Here is a 13,864-nt window from a genome sequence, read left to right on the forward strand (position 1 = left end):
AAAACAATATGTGTACTGACTGTTTAATGAGAAACTATTTGTTCTGTAAACCTTCATCTAAAGTACAATAAAAAGATTAAAAAAAAAGAAAAATTTTCAGAACTTCTAACATGATCTACTGGGACAACCGTCTTATTTTGTTATAAAGAGTTTTTAATTTCAGTAAGATAAATACATATCAAATTTATCCTTTCTAATGTGTTTTGGGGTCTAATTTATGAAACCTGTTCATAATGATACTGTTTTAGTTATCTAGTGCTACTGTAACATAAATATCAGAAGTGGGTGCCTTTAACAAACAGAAATTTATTTCCTCACAGTTTAGGTGTCTAGAAGTCCAAATTCAGGGCACCGGCTATAGGGGAAGGCTCCTTCTCTCTGTCTGCTGAGGGGGAAGATCTTTGTTTCTTTTCAGCTTCTATTCTTAGGTTCCTTGGTGATCCTGTGGTATATATCTTCCCCATCCATTTGTGCTTGCTTGCTTGCTTAATTTGCTCTTTTATATTTCATAAGAGATTGATTTAAGACACACCCTACACTAATACTGTCTCATTGACGTAACAGAGAAAACCTATTCCCAAATAGGATTATAACCTCAGGTATAGGAGTTAGGATTTACAACATGTATTTTTGGGAGATACAATTCAATCCATAACAGATAGTCTTCTATATTTTATTTGAATTAAAAATAATCATCACATTCACATATTTAATGCACTTAGAATTGATTTTATTTCTTACATATAAAGTATCCCCAAATAATTTACAAATGCAATTCATTATTTTTTCATTGATTTGTAAAGCCAACTTGGTAATATATACCATGTTTACATACAAGATATGCCTGTATGAATCTGCTTCTGGGCTCTCCGTTCCATTTCAATTGACTATTCTTTCAGTAATACTATGCCATTTTAATCACTATAGCTTTTTAATAAGTGAAAATATTTGTCAGGGAGAGACTAAAAATGTTTCATTTCTTCAAAATTGCCTTGGCTATTTCACCACATTGCTCTTTCATGTGAATTTTAGGATCAGCATGTGAGGTTCCATGAAACACTCATTTTGCCAATTTCAATTGCATTAAACTTTCACACTAATTTGGGGGAAATTTAATAGCTATGGAAATAGACTTTTCCCATCACATGACTTTTTTTCTTGTATTTATTTTTTCTTTTATGCCCTTTACTAATATTATGTAATTTTCTCCATAAGGGTCTTTTGCATCCATCATTTTTCATGCTAGTACACTTGTTTAATCGCATGTCTTAATTAGTTATTAATATGTAGGAGCACCATTTGATCACATATTCAGCAATAATTACTTAAGAAAATACCTATGCTATATCTTTTAAATTTTTATGTGATATAATCTGCTACAAAGGGTTTTTATTCTCAATAAGATAAAATATATCAAACTTATCCTTTTTAACGTGTTTTGGGTCTAATTTACGAAATCTAATATTAAAACATCAGAGTTCATTCTATAGTATAATGGTATTGTTTTATAAAACTGAAACATATATACTGAGTTACAATGTAAAATGCAAATTATGTCTTAATGTTGGGCTATAGCAAAGTTTTAAGCAATTTTTGCAGCAATTTTATTTCCACTGAGAATAGGTAGTTTTACTGTTTCTGAATTTTTAAGTCTGAAATAATCTGTTTCCTTTCACTCTCAGAAAATAGTTTAGTCAGTTATAGAATCATATAATGACAGTTATGTTTCTTTACCACCCCTGCAGACATAAGTTGTTGTTGATGGGAAAATCAAACAAACCCGTTATCATTGAGTCAATTCCAACTCACAGCGACCCAATAGGACAGAGGAGAAGTGCCCCATAGAATTTCCAAGGAGCACCTGGTGGATTTGAACTACTGACCTTTTGGTTAGCAGCCATAGAAGTCTGTTTAAATCCCACTGTCCCTCCTCTTTAGGATTCATAGTCCGGAGCCCAGAACATCTGATGTTTCAACCGTTCCTATTGCTTTGTATTTCTGTTCTGTTTATCACTCAAGGAGAATTTTATCTTGGTTTTATGAGATTAGCTCTTTCTTTTTAATTTTCACTTTTTATATTTTTATCAATCACTGTTAAGTTTTTAAAGCCAGAAGTGGCCTCAAAGTATACATTTTCAACATTGTCTTGGCTAGATGTCTTGATTCTTGACATATGAAAAGTGAATCACGGCATCTTCCTCTTTCCATACTGTGAACTCCTGAGGGCACAAACTAGATCTTTTCATCTATATTTACCCACATATAGTTATCCATGGCATACTGTAAGTACTTAATAAATATCATACTCAATTACATTGACAAAGTAAAGTATTGTAATGAAATGTGCAAAGACCTGGAGTTAGAAAACCAGAAGGGAAGAAAATGCCTAGCATTTCCAAGCTGAAAGAACTGAAGAAAAAATTCATTGCACATGAGTTGGGAAGATAAAGCAGGGAGCCTTCATCCTTTATTGTCCCATTTATAGATATATGATGGATCATGGAAGTATTTAAAAATATCAGGGAGCTCTAAATAATTTTACAAATCAGATTCAGACAGAGATCCTTCATATATTTGTAATTGGTGTAACAAAAGGAAATGTATTATTTTACGTTTAACAAAGTAGAATATCAGTACAGAAACCAATTTTACATCTTACTGTTATTATTTGTGCTAGTTTTGTTTTGTTTTTCCCTTTTAGCAAGTCAAACTCATCTACAAAAACTTCAAGAGAGAATTGCAATGGTTACACATATCTGCAACTTATTTTTGTGGGGGCGGGGGAAGGGTGCGGAAAGTATTTAGAAATAGTTCATATAAATTTTCAATATAGATTCCTCTTAATTGATTTTTTAATTCTACCCTGATCTTAATACACTATTTCATGCCTCTAATTATTGTAATTACTTCTGATTGTTTAACTACTTTATTGCATATGCTAAACATAATTTAGACAAAGATAATTAGCCTAAATGATCCATAAATATGACACAAATACAGTGATATAAAGTTTTAAATTAAATAAATTATGCTTATTGGTAAATTCTTCACATATCTTTCCCATAAAATTTTCACAAAAAATTTATGAGTTGGTTTCCCATTTTTTAGGTGAGAAAATTGACACATAGGATCGTACAGAAAATAAAGAACTGGGATTTGAATCCCAGACTGACTGATTCCGAAATCTTAGCCATTGTATTTTATTTCCTCCCTATGTTGTTGTTGTTAGGTGTCATCAGGTTGATTCTGATTCACAGCAATCCTACGTACAACAGAATGAAACACTGCCCAGTCCTGCACCATCCTCGTAATTGTTGTTATGCTTGAGTCCATTGTTACAGCCACTGTGTCAATCCATCTCATTGAGGGTCTTCCTCTTTTTGTTGATCTTCTACTTTTCCAAGCATGATGCCCTTCTCCAGGGACTGGTCCCTTGTGATAATATGTCCAAAGTACATGAGACAAAATATCACCATCCTTGCTTCTAAGGAGCATTCTAACTGTACTTCTTCCAAGACAGATTTGTTCATTCTTTTGGCAGCCCATGGAATATTCAATATCTTTCACCAACACCATAATGCAAAGGCATCAATTCTTCTTCAGTCATCCTTATTCATTGTCCAGTTTTCACATGCGTATGAGGCGATTGAAAACACCTCCTTATACTTGTTAGTTAATACTTACAGTCAATAAAATATTATTAATTTTACTTGGTTTGATTTTAGATAGGAGGATTAGAATGGTTTGGTTGTGTCTATACTTTGATAAATACATTTTCAGTATAACCAGCTGCTGTTGAAACAAGATCAGAATTATTGCACCAACCTCTTACAGCATCTCTGCCTCCAGTCATGGCTCTTACATTTCATCAAACACAACACAGTCAAAGTGAACTTCATAAAACACAAATCTTATTACTTATCTGCCATACTTACAATACAGCTTTATTTTCCCCTATCTATTGAATAAAATGAAAACCCTTTATCTTGGCGGAACAGATCTTTAAATATCAGGTTCTACCCTACCAGTCCAGTTTCATCTCACACCAATTCATGCCATACAACTCATTTCCTAATCATACCAAGTAACGTGTGGTTACTTGTCTACCTTGTGCTTTTTCATATCAATTTTAAAAATTATTGAATACTGTAAAGATATTTTGTTCATGTGAATAATGTCTGTAGTTATTTACTATGCCAGAAATTTAAACTAAAATAATTTTAAAATACTTATTCATATATTTTAAAATAAAATAATGAATCCATTGCATCTTTTATGAAAATAAACTCTATTTAAAAAAAATAATGAGTAGATAGCTATTGTTGTTTTTGGTAGCTGCCTTCAAGGTGGTCCAACTCACAGCAAACCCTTGAACCATAAAACATTGCTCTATCCTTCGCCAGTCCCATGAACGACTGGGGATCAGACCATTGTCATCCATAGGGTTATCATTGGATGATTTTCAGAAGTACACCTCCAGGCCATTCTTCCTAATCCCTCTTAGCCTGGAAGCTCCACTGAAATCTGTCCAGCATCACAGCAACATACAAGCCTCCACTGACAGACAGGTGGTGGCTGTGCATGCAGTGCCTTGGTCTAGAACTGAACCCAGTTCCCTGAACGTTTCCAAATTTTGTAAATCTGTTTAATGTCTGGCTTCCTATAAGACAGCTGGATTCTCATATCTGCTTCTTAATTCTACATGTTGTGTTGTTTTGGTTGAAGTATATGCCAAAAACACAGCTATACACAGGTATGTAGTTGGAAAAGAAAAGAGTGTTTTAATAGACTTGAAAAAATTGTGGATATTCTTCTTCATACTACATCAACATGTGACAAGTGGTAGATACTTAAAGGTTGGTTGTAGTGTGGAATCTGAAACCATAGTGATGAACTTTTCTTACTCTATTACATTAAAATTCATTGGTCTATCTTGCACATTGAATGAATCATTTACCCCTAGAGGATTTTTTTACATCATATGAAAAATCTTGGTTCCATGAGCTATGCATATCTTCAAAATGTTGACATAGTTCGTTATACAATATCTAAAAATGACATTAGTTAATATCACCACCCATCTCATCATAAAAGTCTCTAAGTATCGAGAAGCTCTCACGCTCACTGTGGTGGATACAAGTCCTCTAAAATGTTAATCTTCACTTGAAAGCTCCAGCTTTATATTTGCAACAAATAGTGTAAGTCATTTTCCTTGAAGTGGCAGGCTCGTTTTATTCATGTTTTAGAAAATGTCTGCCAAACACCCAGGTTTGAATAGCCATAGTCTGTCTCTTCCTCATTCTTTCAAGTAAAAAATGATTTTCCTTGAAGATAGCGGCTAGTTCAATTTGCAACTCAAACAATCACGCGAATACATGCTTTCCTTCAGGCAAACATTATACTTCAGGATTCAACAGAAGTACTTGATGTGTATCTTTCATTTCATCACAAGGAATATTAAACAGAGAGGCACCGAAGGGTCAGGATTTAATACAATTAATCCATTTTGACCCTTTCCTCGGGGACGTTCTTAAGTGAAACTGGCTCTTTTTTCTGCTATCATGTAACAATGAAAATACAACTATTATTAGTTTAGTTTGGTGCCATGGCCTTGACTAGTGCCAACTGACAGAATCCTATTCACCCTTTAAATTTCCTCAACTCAGCTCTGTGTAGCTTCTTCCACTAAAATTTTCATAAGGCCCTTCTCCCTCCCCAGGCAGATTTTCACACTCTAGGCCTCCAGCATATTGTGTTGTATTTCAATGTTGGTTTACTTGTAGTATCCTTCTTTAAACTACAGATTCTAAAGGAGTATAGATTCTTACTCTTCTTTATATAGAGAGTGTCTAACAAAAACCTGAAGTATAGGAAAGTAATGCATAAGTTAATTAATATATTGTAGATACAACTCTCCTTAGTTTTAATTGTCTATGATCCTTGAATGAAATACAAAAAAGGAGTACAAAAACCTAATTCTCCTTTTTATTCCAAAGTGAACACTTCCAACTCTGAATTCCATCAGTCTGGGAACAGGAGGGAGCAAGTTATTTAGGGTCGCTGAGTCAGAATTGACAGCACACAACATTTTAATGCAAAGAGTATTAAAATTAAACTTCATAGAGATATACGAAGGAATCAATAAATCTCAAATATATATGAACTCTATGTTCAGTACTGTAATTTATGCTTTTATGTATACACACAGACACACAGACACACAGACACACACACACACACATATACTTTGAAGCCAAAATGGCACAGGCTGGAATATACAAATTTGCATAAATTGTTGATAAGTGTTGTAACCTAAAGAATAAAAAAAATTAAGTGTGTATTTGTAAAGTATAAGCTAGAACTAATTTAGAAAGCTGGATTTTTTTAATACGCAAAGACGAATGTGAAGGATATTAAATGTTGAAAGAACAATATGAAAGTGGCTGGCATAAACATAGAATGACAATAAGCAATGAGGTTTGACCAAAGATATATATTTTTATGTGAGTAAACACAGGAGTTGATGTTGTGTCTCAACAGTTATCAGGGAAATGCATATCAATATAATGCATCATTTTTTGCAAATTAGTCATAAGCTAATAAGAATATAAAATTATTGTTGGCAAGAGTGTGAAAATATAAGCCTTTTCATAGACAGTAGTGAAAATGTAATTTGAGATTGCCTTTTTGGAGGGAAATTTGACCTGCTATAAAAGTTTAAATACACACATGGATTGACTTTGCAATTCTACTTCTAGGTGTACAAATACTCACATGTGTAAATAAACTCTTTTTTATGCACACATGTTTGTAGCACCACTATATGTAATCATGAGATACCAGAAAGAAACTAAATGCTCATCTACAAGGAAATGGTTAAATAAATTAGTTTACCCGTAGTATAGAATTCTGTGCAGGCTTTAAAAAGATAAAATAAAATGGAGTCTTACGTGCTGAAATGAAAGCTTTCCAAGATACATTGCAAGTGAAATCAGGCAGTTAGCTTAATAAGACATATACTACAATTCCATTTCTGTAATTAAAATCTATACACACACATAAATAAAGAATATCCCAGAGGCACAATAGATGTCAACTGTGGGTAAGTAAATGGGATTGGTGCTTGTAATGAGAAAGGAATTTCATTTTTAAATCCATATTATTTGAACACTTTACAAAAAGTATACCTTTACATGTTATTTTGCAATTAAAAAAAAGATTGACCTCAGTATAGTGAAATTGGGAATGTGGGGATATATGAAAATCACAGAGATAGAGAAAAGACAGAAGTTGTACGAAGACTGAAGAGACAGTCCTTGTAAAAGTTGGATGCCAGAAAAGAGATTTCTCTGAATTATGTGGAAAACCCAAACTGAATATTATGTTTGAATGATTACTTCCCATTAAACATTAGATTATTCCTATAATAGCATTTTCTTAAAAAGACTTATATTTCAGCCCAAAATGTTTTAAAAATAATCTCTGATATTTGTTTGAGAAAATACAATCAACTGAATATTATTAGACAGATATTTTTAAAGGTATAATTCTACTCATTGGAAAAAAATTCATTAGTATAAGTATAATTTTATACTGAAAAATTATTTTCCATGAATTTTAATATGCTTATTTGTAAGAAATATTACGATGAAACAGATTGAAAGTTCTGTGCTTAGTAGCTAATGATCATAATACATATGCTATACATACCAGCAGTTAATTGCTTCTTTGACTTTTGAAGGTTCAGATGACATAGTTGCATTCAGTCTTGAGTATAAATTCTAGAAAATTGTAATCGCTACATGCAATTACCACTATAATTTCTTTAATAATCCAAATGATATTTGTTTCCATCAAGCTAAGTAAAAGTAAATTGCTACTTACTTTCAACAATCACTCGTCTGTCTTCCCAGTTATCATTAATAAGTTGTATATTTCCATAGTGTGCGTCACTATAAAAGATTCGGTTGGTACCTTTTCTTCTTTGATTATAGTCAAAAGCCAACGCTATCACATTCTTGAAATAATGTGGATTCTCATATGGCCTTACTGGTGAATTTAAATTGGTTTCGTCAGAAAGATGTATACTTTTCAATATTGTTCTCCCTGAATACAGCAAATAGCCTTCATGCCTTAGGCAAGTAACTCCATCCTCTGCCAAATATCCATGGGCACAAGCACAAGTTCTCTGGGAATTTCCTCGATAAAGACAAAGTTGCTGACAGCCACCATTGTCCTTGGCACAAACATTGGTCCCTAAGGAAGAAAAATAAATAGACACACATGCATGCATACATATCTGCATATACATCCATATAAAGAAATACACACATACATACACACAGGTTTATATTCTTCTTTTAATTTTTCAAATAATAGTCTTTTTCTAATAGAAATATTAAAAATTGAATGCAGAATATTCTCTTTTATTCTTAATTTTAAGGCTTGCTAATAAAAAATCAAATAGTGTAAAATACCTATTTTTTTATCACTCCAGTTTAAAATCTTAGATTTCTTATTTCAAACTTCATATTCTTCTGCTTCCGTCATCATTCAAATAAAAACGTTAACATTTTCCCTTAATCAGCCAGCTAAGTATATAACTCTTTTCTGAAACTAGATACAGAAATTACAATAGGTTTTATATTTTGTTATATTTGGCACATGTAACTGATTCACTCAGAACATGAACTGAATTCACCAAGGAACATGCACTACTTTAAACCCTGTGTCAATATCTAAGAAATCAAAGAAATTTGTTACTTCAATATGTCTATATTGGGCATACATACACATTTTTCCAATCTTTTTTTTTTGTTGTTGTTGTTGTACTTTACATGAAGTTTTACAGAACAAACTAGTTTCTCATTAATTAATACACACACTGTTTTGTGGCACTGGTTGCCAACCCCATGACATATCAACACTCTCCCCTTCGTGACCTTGGGTTCCCCATTACCAGCTTTCCTGTCCCCTTCTGCCTTCTAGTCCTTGCCCCTGGGCTGGTGTGCCCATTTAGTCTCATTTTGTTTTATGGGCCTGTCCAAAGATTAGACGGGCATATATTTTTACTCCAGTTTTTAGTGAAGATGTTATATGCGCTGAAGTTTTATCAGGTTAATTACCTTCTATGAGTTGATCATTACCATCTCCAAAATCATTGTACCTTCTGTTGATGTCAATAAAATTAATTTCAATTTATCTTAATGGAAGTAAAATAAATGAAGATATCCAAACCACTGTCATACCATTAAAAAAAAAAAAAAAAGCACTTTAAGGAAGTGTATTTTGGACATATTTCATTCTAAAAGTAGCACCTTCCAGGGCCATAATCACTTTACATATTAAAATATAACCCAAAAGAAAGATTTCTCCGTCTTTGTACTCTTTAATATCCTAAGTGCACTTTGTATTTTTTCTGGTATCTGCATATTTATCAAGTTTTCCTATATTACTAATCCCAATCCTATACTCAAGACATGGCAAGTATGTAACATGTCCATGCACATCTGTCGTTTTAGGCAAATATGCATATTACAAACCACCATACATTCCTTCCAGTAGACTGCTATATGCATTTAGTGGGAGGTTAGATGTAAAAAGAGTAGGTTTTGGAATCAGATGAGAATAAATCCCTAACAAAGTTTATAAATGTTAAAAAAATGAGAGAAGAGAGAGAGAAAACATAAAGTATATTACAAATGCTGACCTTTCTCTCTTACTCGATTAAAGATTTTAACTTCCTTGAGGTTGACTCCAAGGCCATTTCTCATGGTCACTGTTTCTGTGGCATCATTCTTGTGGCCCCTTCTGATGGACCCATTCGCATGAGCTCTGTCAAAAAAGTTAAACATGATCGATAACCCTCCACTAATTAAAACCAAGTCAGCTATTTAAGCTGATGATAACAGATGACCCAAAAGAAAGGAAAGAAACCAGCTTTAGTCAGTGCAATTGAAATGCTTGAGCCTGGAACAGCAAGAGTGTCTGCCTTTTCTGTGGAAATTACGTGGCTTTTTGAAATTTTTTTTGTGACCTTGCTAAGGAATGGCTAATCCTACAAGGGTAAAGCAACTGACACTGAAATAACATTTGGAGACTCAAATACTTATGAAAAAATAAATTACCTGTCAGACCAGTAGATGTAAGCCCCAAAGACTGCAACTGAAAACATATCCACATTGCTCCCTGACAGAACCATCTCGCGACTCCCTCCAGTCTCAAGGTCAATTCTTTCTATCTTGTCTGTGCGAGCATCACACCAGTACAATTTATTTTCCTAAATATCGATTGAAAAATAATATTACAGGCTGATTTTGATCAAGTTTTTTATTAAGAAAATAAGAGGACACTAAAAGTGAAATAATGCAAGTTGGCAGTTAATGAACTTTAAATATTTAAGAAAAGAAATTTAACAGACCTCATAGTCAATGGAGATGCCATTCGGCCATGCCATTCCCATGCTTACAAGGACAACCTTCTCTGAGCCATCTAAGCGAGCCTTTCCAATGCAGGGCAGCTGTCCCCATTCAGTCCAGAACAAGTATCTAAAATTAAATTGTTGATTTATAGTAGTACATAGATAGATAAAGACAATACTATTATTAATAATAACAGCAATACCATTCATAATAACAGAACAAAAATAAGACATTTTAGGTATCTATATATTCATGTGCTTATGTTTGTAATAAAATTTTTATTGTAAAAAAAAATTTAGCTAACTATAGAAATCTCAAAGATAAATTCTAAATTCTACCAGAATAACCTTTGTACCTAATATTTTCTATCTGAAATTAGGCCATTGTTTCCTAATTTTCTCATAACTGTTTTTCATATTTCAACTCAAACATCAATTTCTTCAAAAGTCTTCCGAGACCTGCCTGATTACTGTACCATGTCATCTGCTTCATAGCATGGACTGGAATGCTACATTTATACTTACATTTATTTATACTGTTATCTATTATTAATCTTTTTTTGCCCATACCAAACTGCAAGCTCAATGTGAATAGTGATGTTTTCTCTTTTTTAATGACCATTATACCTACAGCATCAGGTCAACAGAAATTCATAAAAAGTAAAAGTTAGTGGTAAGTAAATATTTAATTAATTAATGTGTACATGAATGGATCATATCTTTCAATTTTTCCACTTAGACTTGTACGCAAAACTATTCTAATTAGAATTTTATAAATTATCTTTTGAAGCCATATTAAAACAGTTTCATACAAGAAGCATTCTTATTTTAGTAATCTTGTTGAAATACAACATGGAAGGAAATGTAATGCAGAAAGAAAATCTAGAGTATTTATGAAATAAAACAACATGTCAAAAAATGAAATGTAGAAAAACAGAAGGCATGTTATTCATGCATTCTTTCATTCATCCATCCAACAAACACAATATTTATATTACAATAAAGAAATCCCTACTTTCAAATAAATAGCAGCCATAAGAGTAATTCTTCATTTGAAGGTATATCCACTAAAGTTTTCACTCAGCTATCAGATAACAACAATCATTAAAGTGTAGAAAAATGTAGCAATCATTGATTTATACTGGCAAAAATGTGTATTTCTGTGCATATGTGAATACATAAACATGAGTGTTCATATATAAGAATAGAAAATAAAGACTACATATTGAAAAATCAAAGAAGACCTGTAGTCATATTTTGTATTCACTTAATGGAATTATTATCTAATCACAAAAAATATATTTATGAAGATAACATACACTACATAAAATATATATAATCCCTTTATGCATATTGTTTTGATTTATTTTAATAGTTGATTTTTTTCGTGACGATTCTGTACAAAATAAACGTGTTAGAGTTTTACAGGGGCCCTTGTGGTAAAGTGGTTGGTTAAGAGCTATGGCTGTTAACCAAAAGATCAGCAGTTTGAATCCACTAGCCGCTCCTTGGAAACCCTATGGGGCAGTTCTACTCTGTCCTATATGGTCTCTATAAGTTGGAATCGACTCGACAGCAAAGGGTTTGGTTTTTTGGGTTTAAAAGTTTTACAATTAGACTAAAAAGAGGTGTGGCTAGAATTCCAAGTCAACTAATCCTGAAGATACTTTCATTCATAGTTAAAAGTTCTACAAATCAGAATGAGAAAAAACTGTAGCAGGAAATCCAACTAGATTGGTAAGATCTAGTTGAGACCCAAAGCCAAACCGATTGCCATTGAGTCTATTCCGACTAATGGTGTCCCCGTGTTTCAGAGTAGAACTGCACTCCATAAGGTTTTCAACGCCTATAATCTAACGGAAGTAGATGGTCAGGCCTTTCTTCCACGGTGCCTACTAGGTATATTAGAACTGCCAAACTTTTTTGATCGTGGTTGTGTACAAACCGTTTGCAAAATATAAGCAAAGCAGGCATAAAAAAATCTATACACGTCTTAAAGTCAGGATTTTTAAAACTTTAGGGGATATTCTAAGTGGATTAAAAGATTATTAAAACTAAAATAACTAACTGGGGTATAGAATTTGCTGTTCTATTTTTTAAGGACAAATGTTAACATTAATAATGCTCTTGAAATGTCTAGTCAGTCACTGTGCTAAGATGGTGGGGATGTTACACTGTGAAGGAGGAACAGAATAGACATGTGGTTTCTTATTCAATCTGATTCCTTCCATCTACTTTTTCACATACTCCAAAGTAAAATGTGTGAGAAAATGTATATAATATACCTTTTATTTCATAGTAACCTGCTTCCAAATGCACTAAATGAGTAATAAAGGACATTATTTTAAGTGAATATGCCAGATAGAAGCCTTTTTACATATCTAGCCTGATCCTAGCAACTATAAAAATTGCTGCTCAGGAAGTTAGTTATCCAAAGTCACATGACTGATAAGCATCTGAGCCAGGCATTGCATTCAGGTTTTACTAACCAAGACCTGTTCCATTTTCTCTGTGATAGGTTGTTTTGCCAAATAACAACATAATACAACAATATAATAATCTTCTATCAAATGTATTTTCCTACAGGTATAAGGACGAAGGCAGAGAAGGAAGAAAAGCCTGGCAATCTACTTCAGAAAAATCAGTCAATGAAAACCTCATGGATCCCAATTGCCAGATCCTATTGTGTTTGGGGTTTCCATGAGATGGGGGACCAAACTCCACAGTAGCTAACATCAATACAACATAAAGAGTATAACTAGTGACCTCCAAACTTGGAAACATAACACAAAACATGAAAAAGTTTAGTGTTGAGAAATACATCTGTCTTTCTCTCCATACCATTAGTTCCTACGCACTTTAAATTTGTAATACTCCAACGCAGGACGTTCAAATACATGGCAGTAAAATTATGGCTAAAAATTATTCAAAATAAAACTAACTTGAAACCAGATTTTACTCAAATTTTCTCTGTGAAAATAGTAGTGGTCTGATAAACTATCATAATATATGAAGCCAAACCTTACTGTGAGGAAATCACTTTTGGGTTAAGTGATTTATCCAGTTAATAAAACCAAAAGATTCTGAATCTGCCAAAATTGAGAAACATTTTATAAATGTTAGACAATGAATAATTTATGTGTTCCTTAAACTGAAATTGAAAGTAGAGTCTTACATAGAATTAGCACCTTGAGTACTTTCAGGAATTAGAAACCAAATGGAGAGAAAAAACACTCAAAGCTTATAAAACTGCAGGAAGAAATTTATGAATAATTTAAGATACTAATTTGCATAGACGTACTTGAGATATTTTTAATGAATGTATTCTCTTGGTATCTAAACATAAATAGGAAGAACTGAAAATCTGTGACTCATGTTTTGAGACCCAGTAATGGCATTGCTATTGATTTTTGTCTCCATTTGAGTTCAAAATTTGCAGTTGTG

At 32.8% G+C, this 13,864-nt stretch overlaps 1 protein-coding gene across 1 annotated transcript in view; it reads right to left on the reverse strand.

The window, feature by feature from the left end:
• Positions 1-13,864, reverse strand: part of LRP1B (LDL receptor related protein 1B) — a 1,771,065-nt gene that overhangs the window by 484,988 nt on the left and 1,272,213 nt on the right. Inside the window, exons 38-41 of the mRNA XM_004375116.1 lie at positions 10,421-10,547; positions 10,128-10,279; positions 9,710-9,834; positions 7,885-8,256 (exon numbers count right to left, since the gene is read on the reverse strand). Coding sequence (XP_004375173.1) covers positions 7,885-8,256; positions 9,710-9,834; positions 10,128-10,279; positions 10,421-10,547 — 776 coding nt within the window. The remainder of the gene's footprint in view (positions 1-7,884; positions 8,257-9,709; positions 9,835-10,127; positions 10,280-10,420; positions 10,548-13,864) is intronic.

This window comes from Trichechus manatus, unplaced genomic scaffold (assembly GCF_000243295.1).
Source record: "Trichechus manatus latirostris isolate Lorelei unplaced genomic scaffold, TriManLat1.0 scaffold00033, whole genome shotgun sequence".
In the NCBI taxonomy this organism is placed as follows: domain Eukaryota; kingdom Metazoa; phylum Chordata; class Mammalia; order Sirenia; family Trichechidae; genus Trichechus; species Trichechus manatus.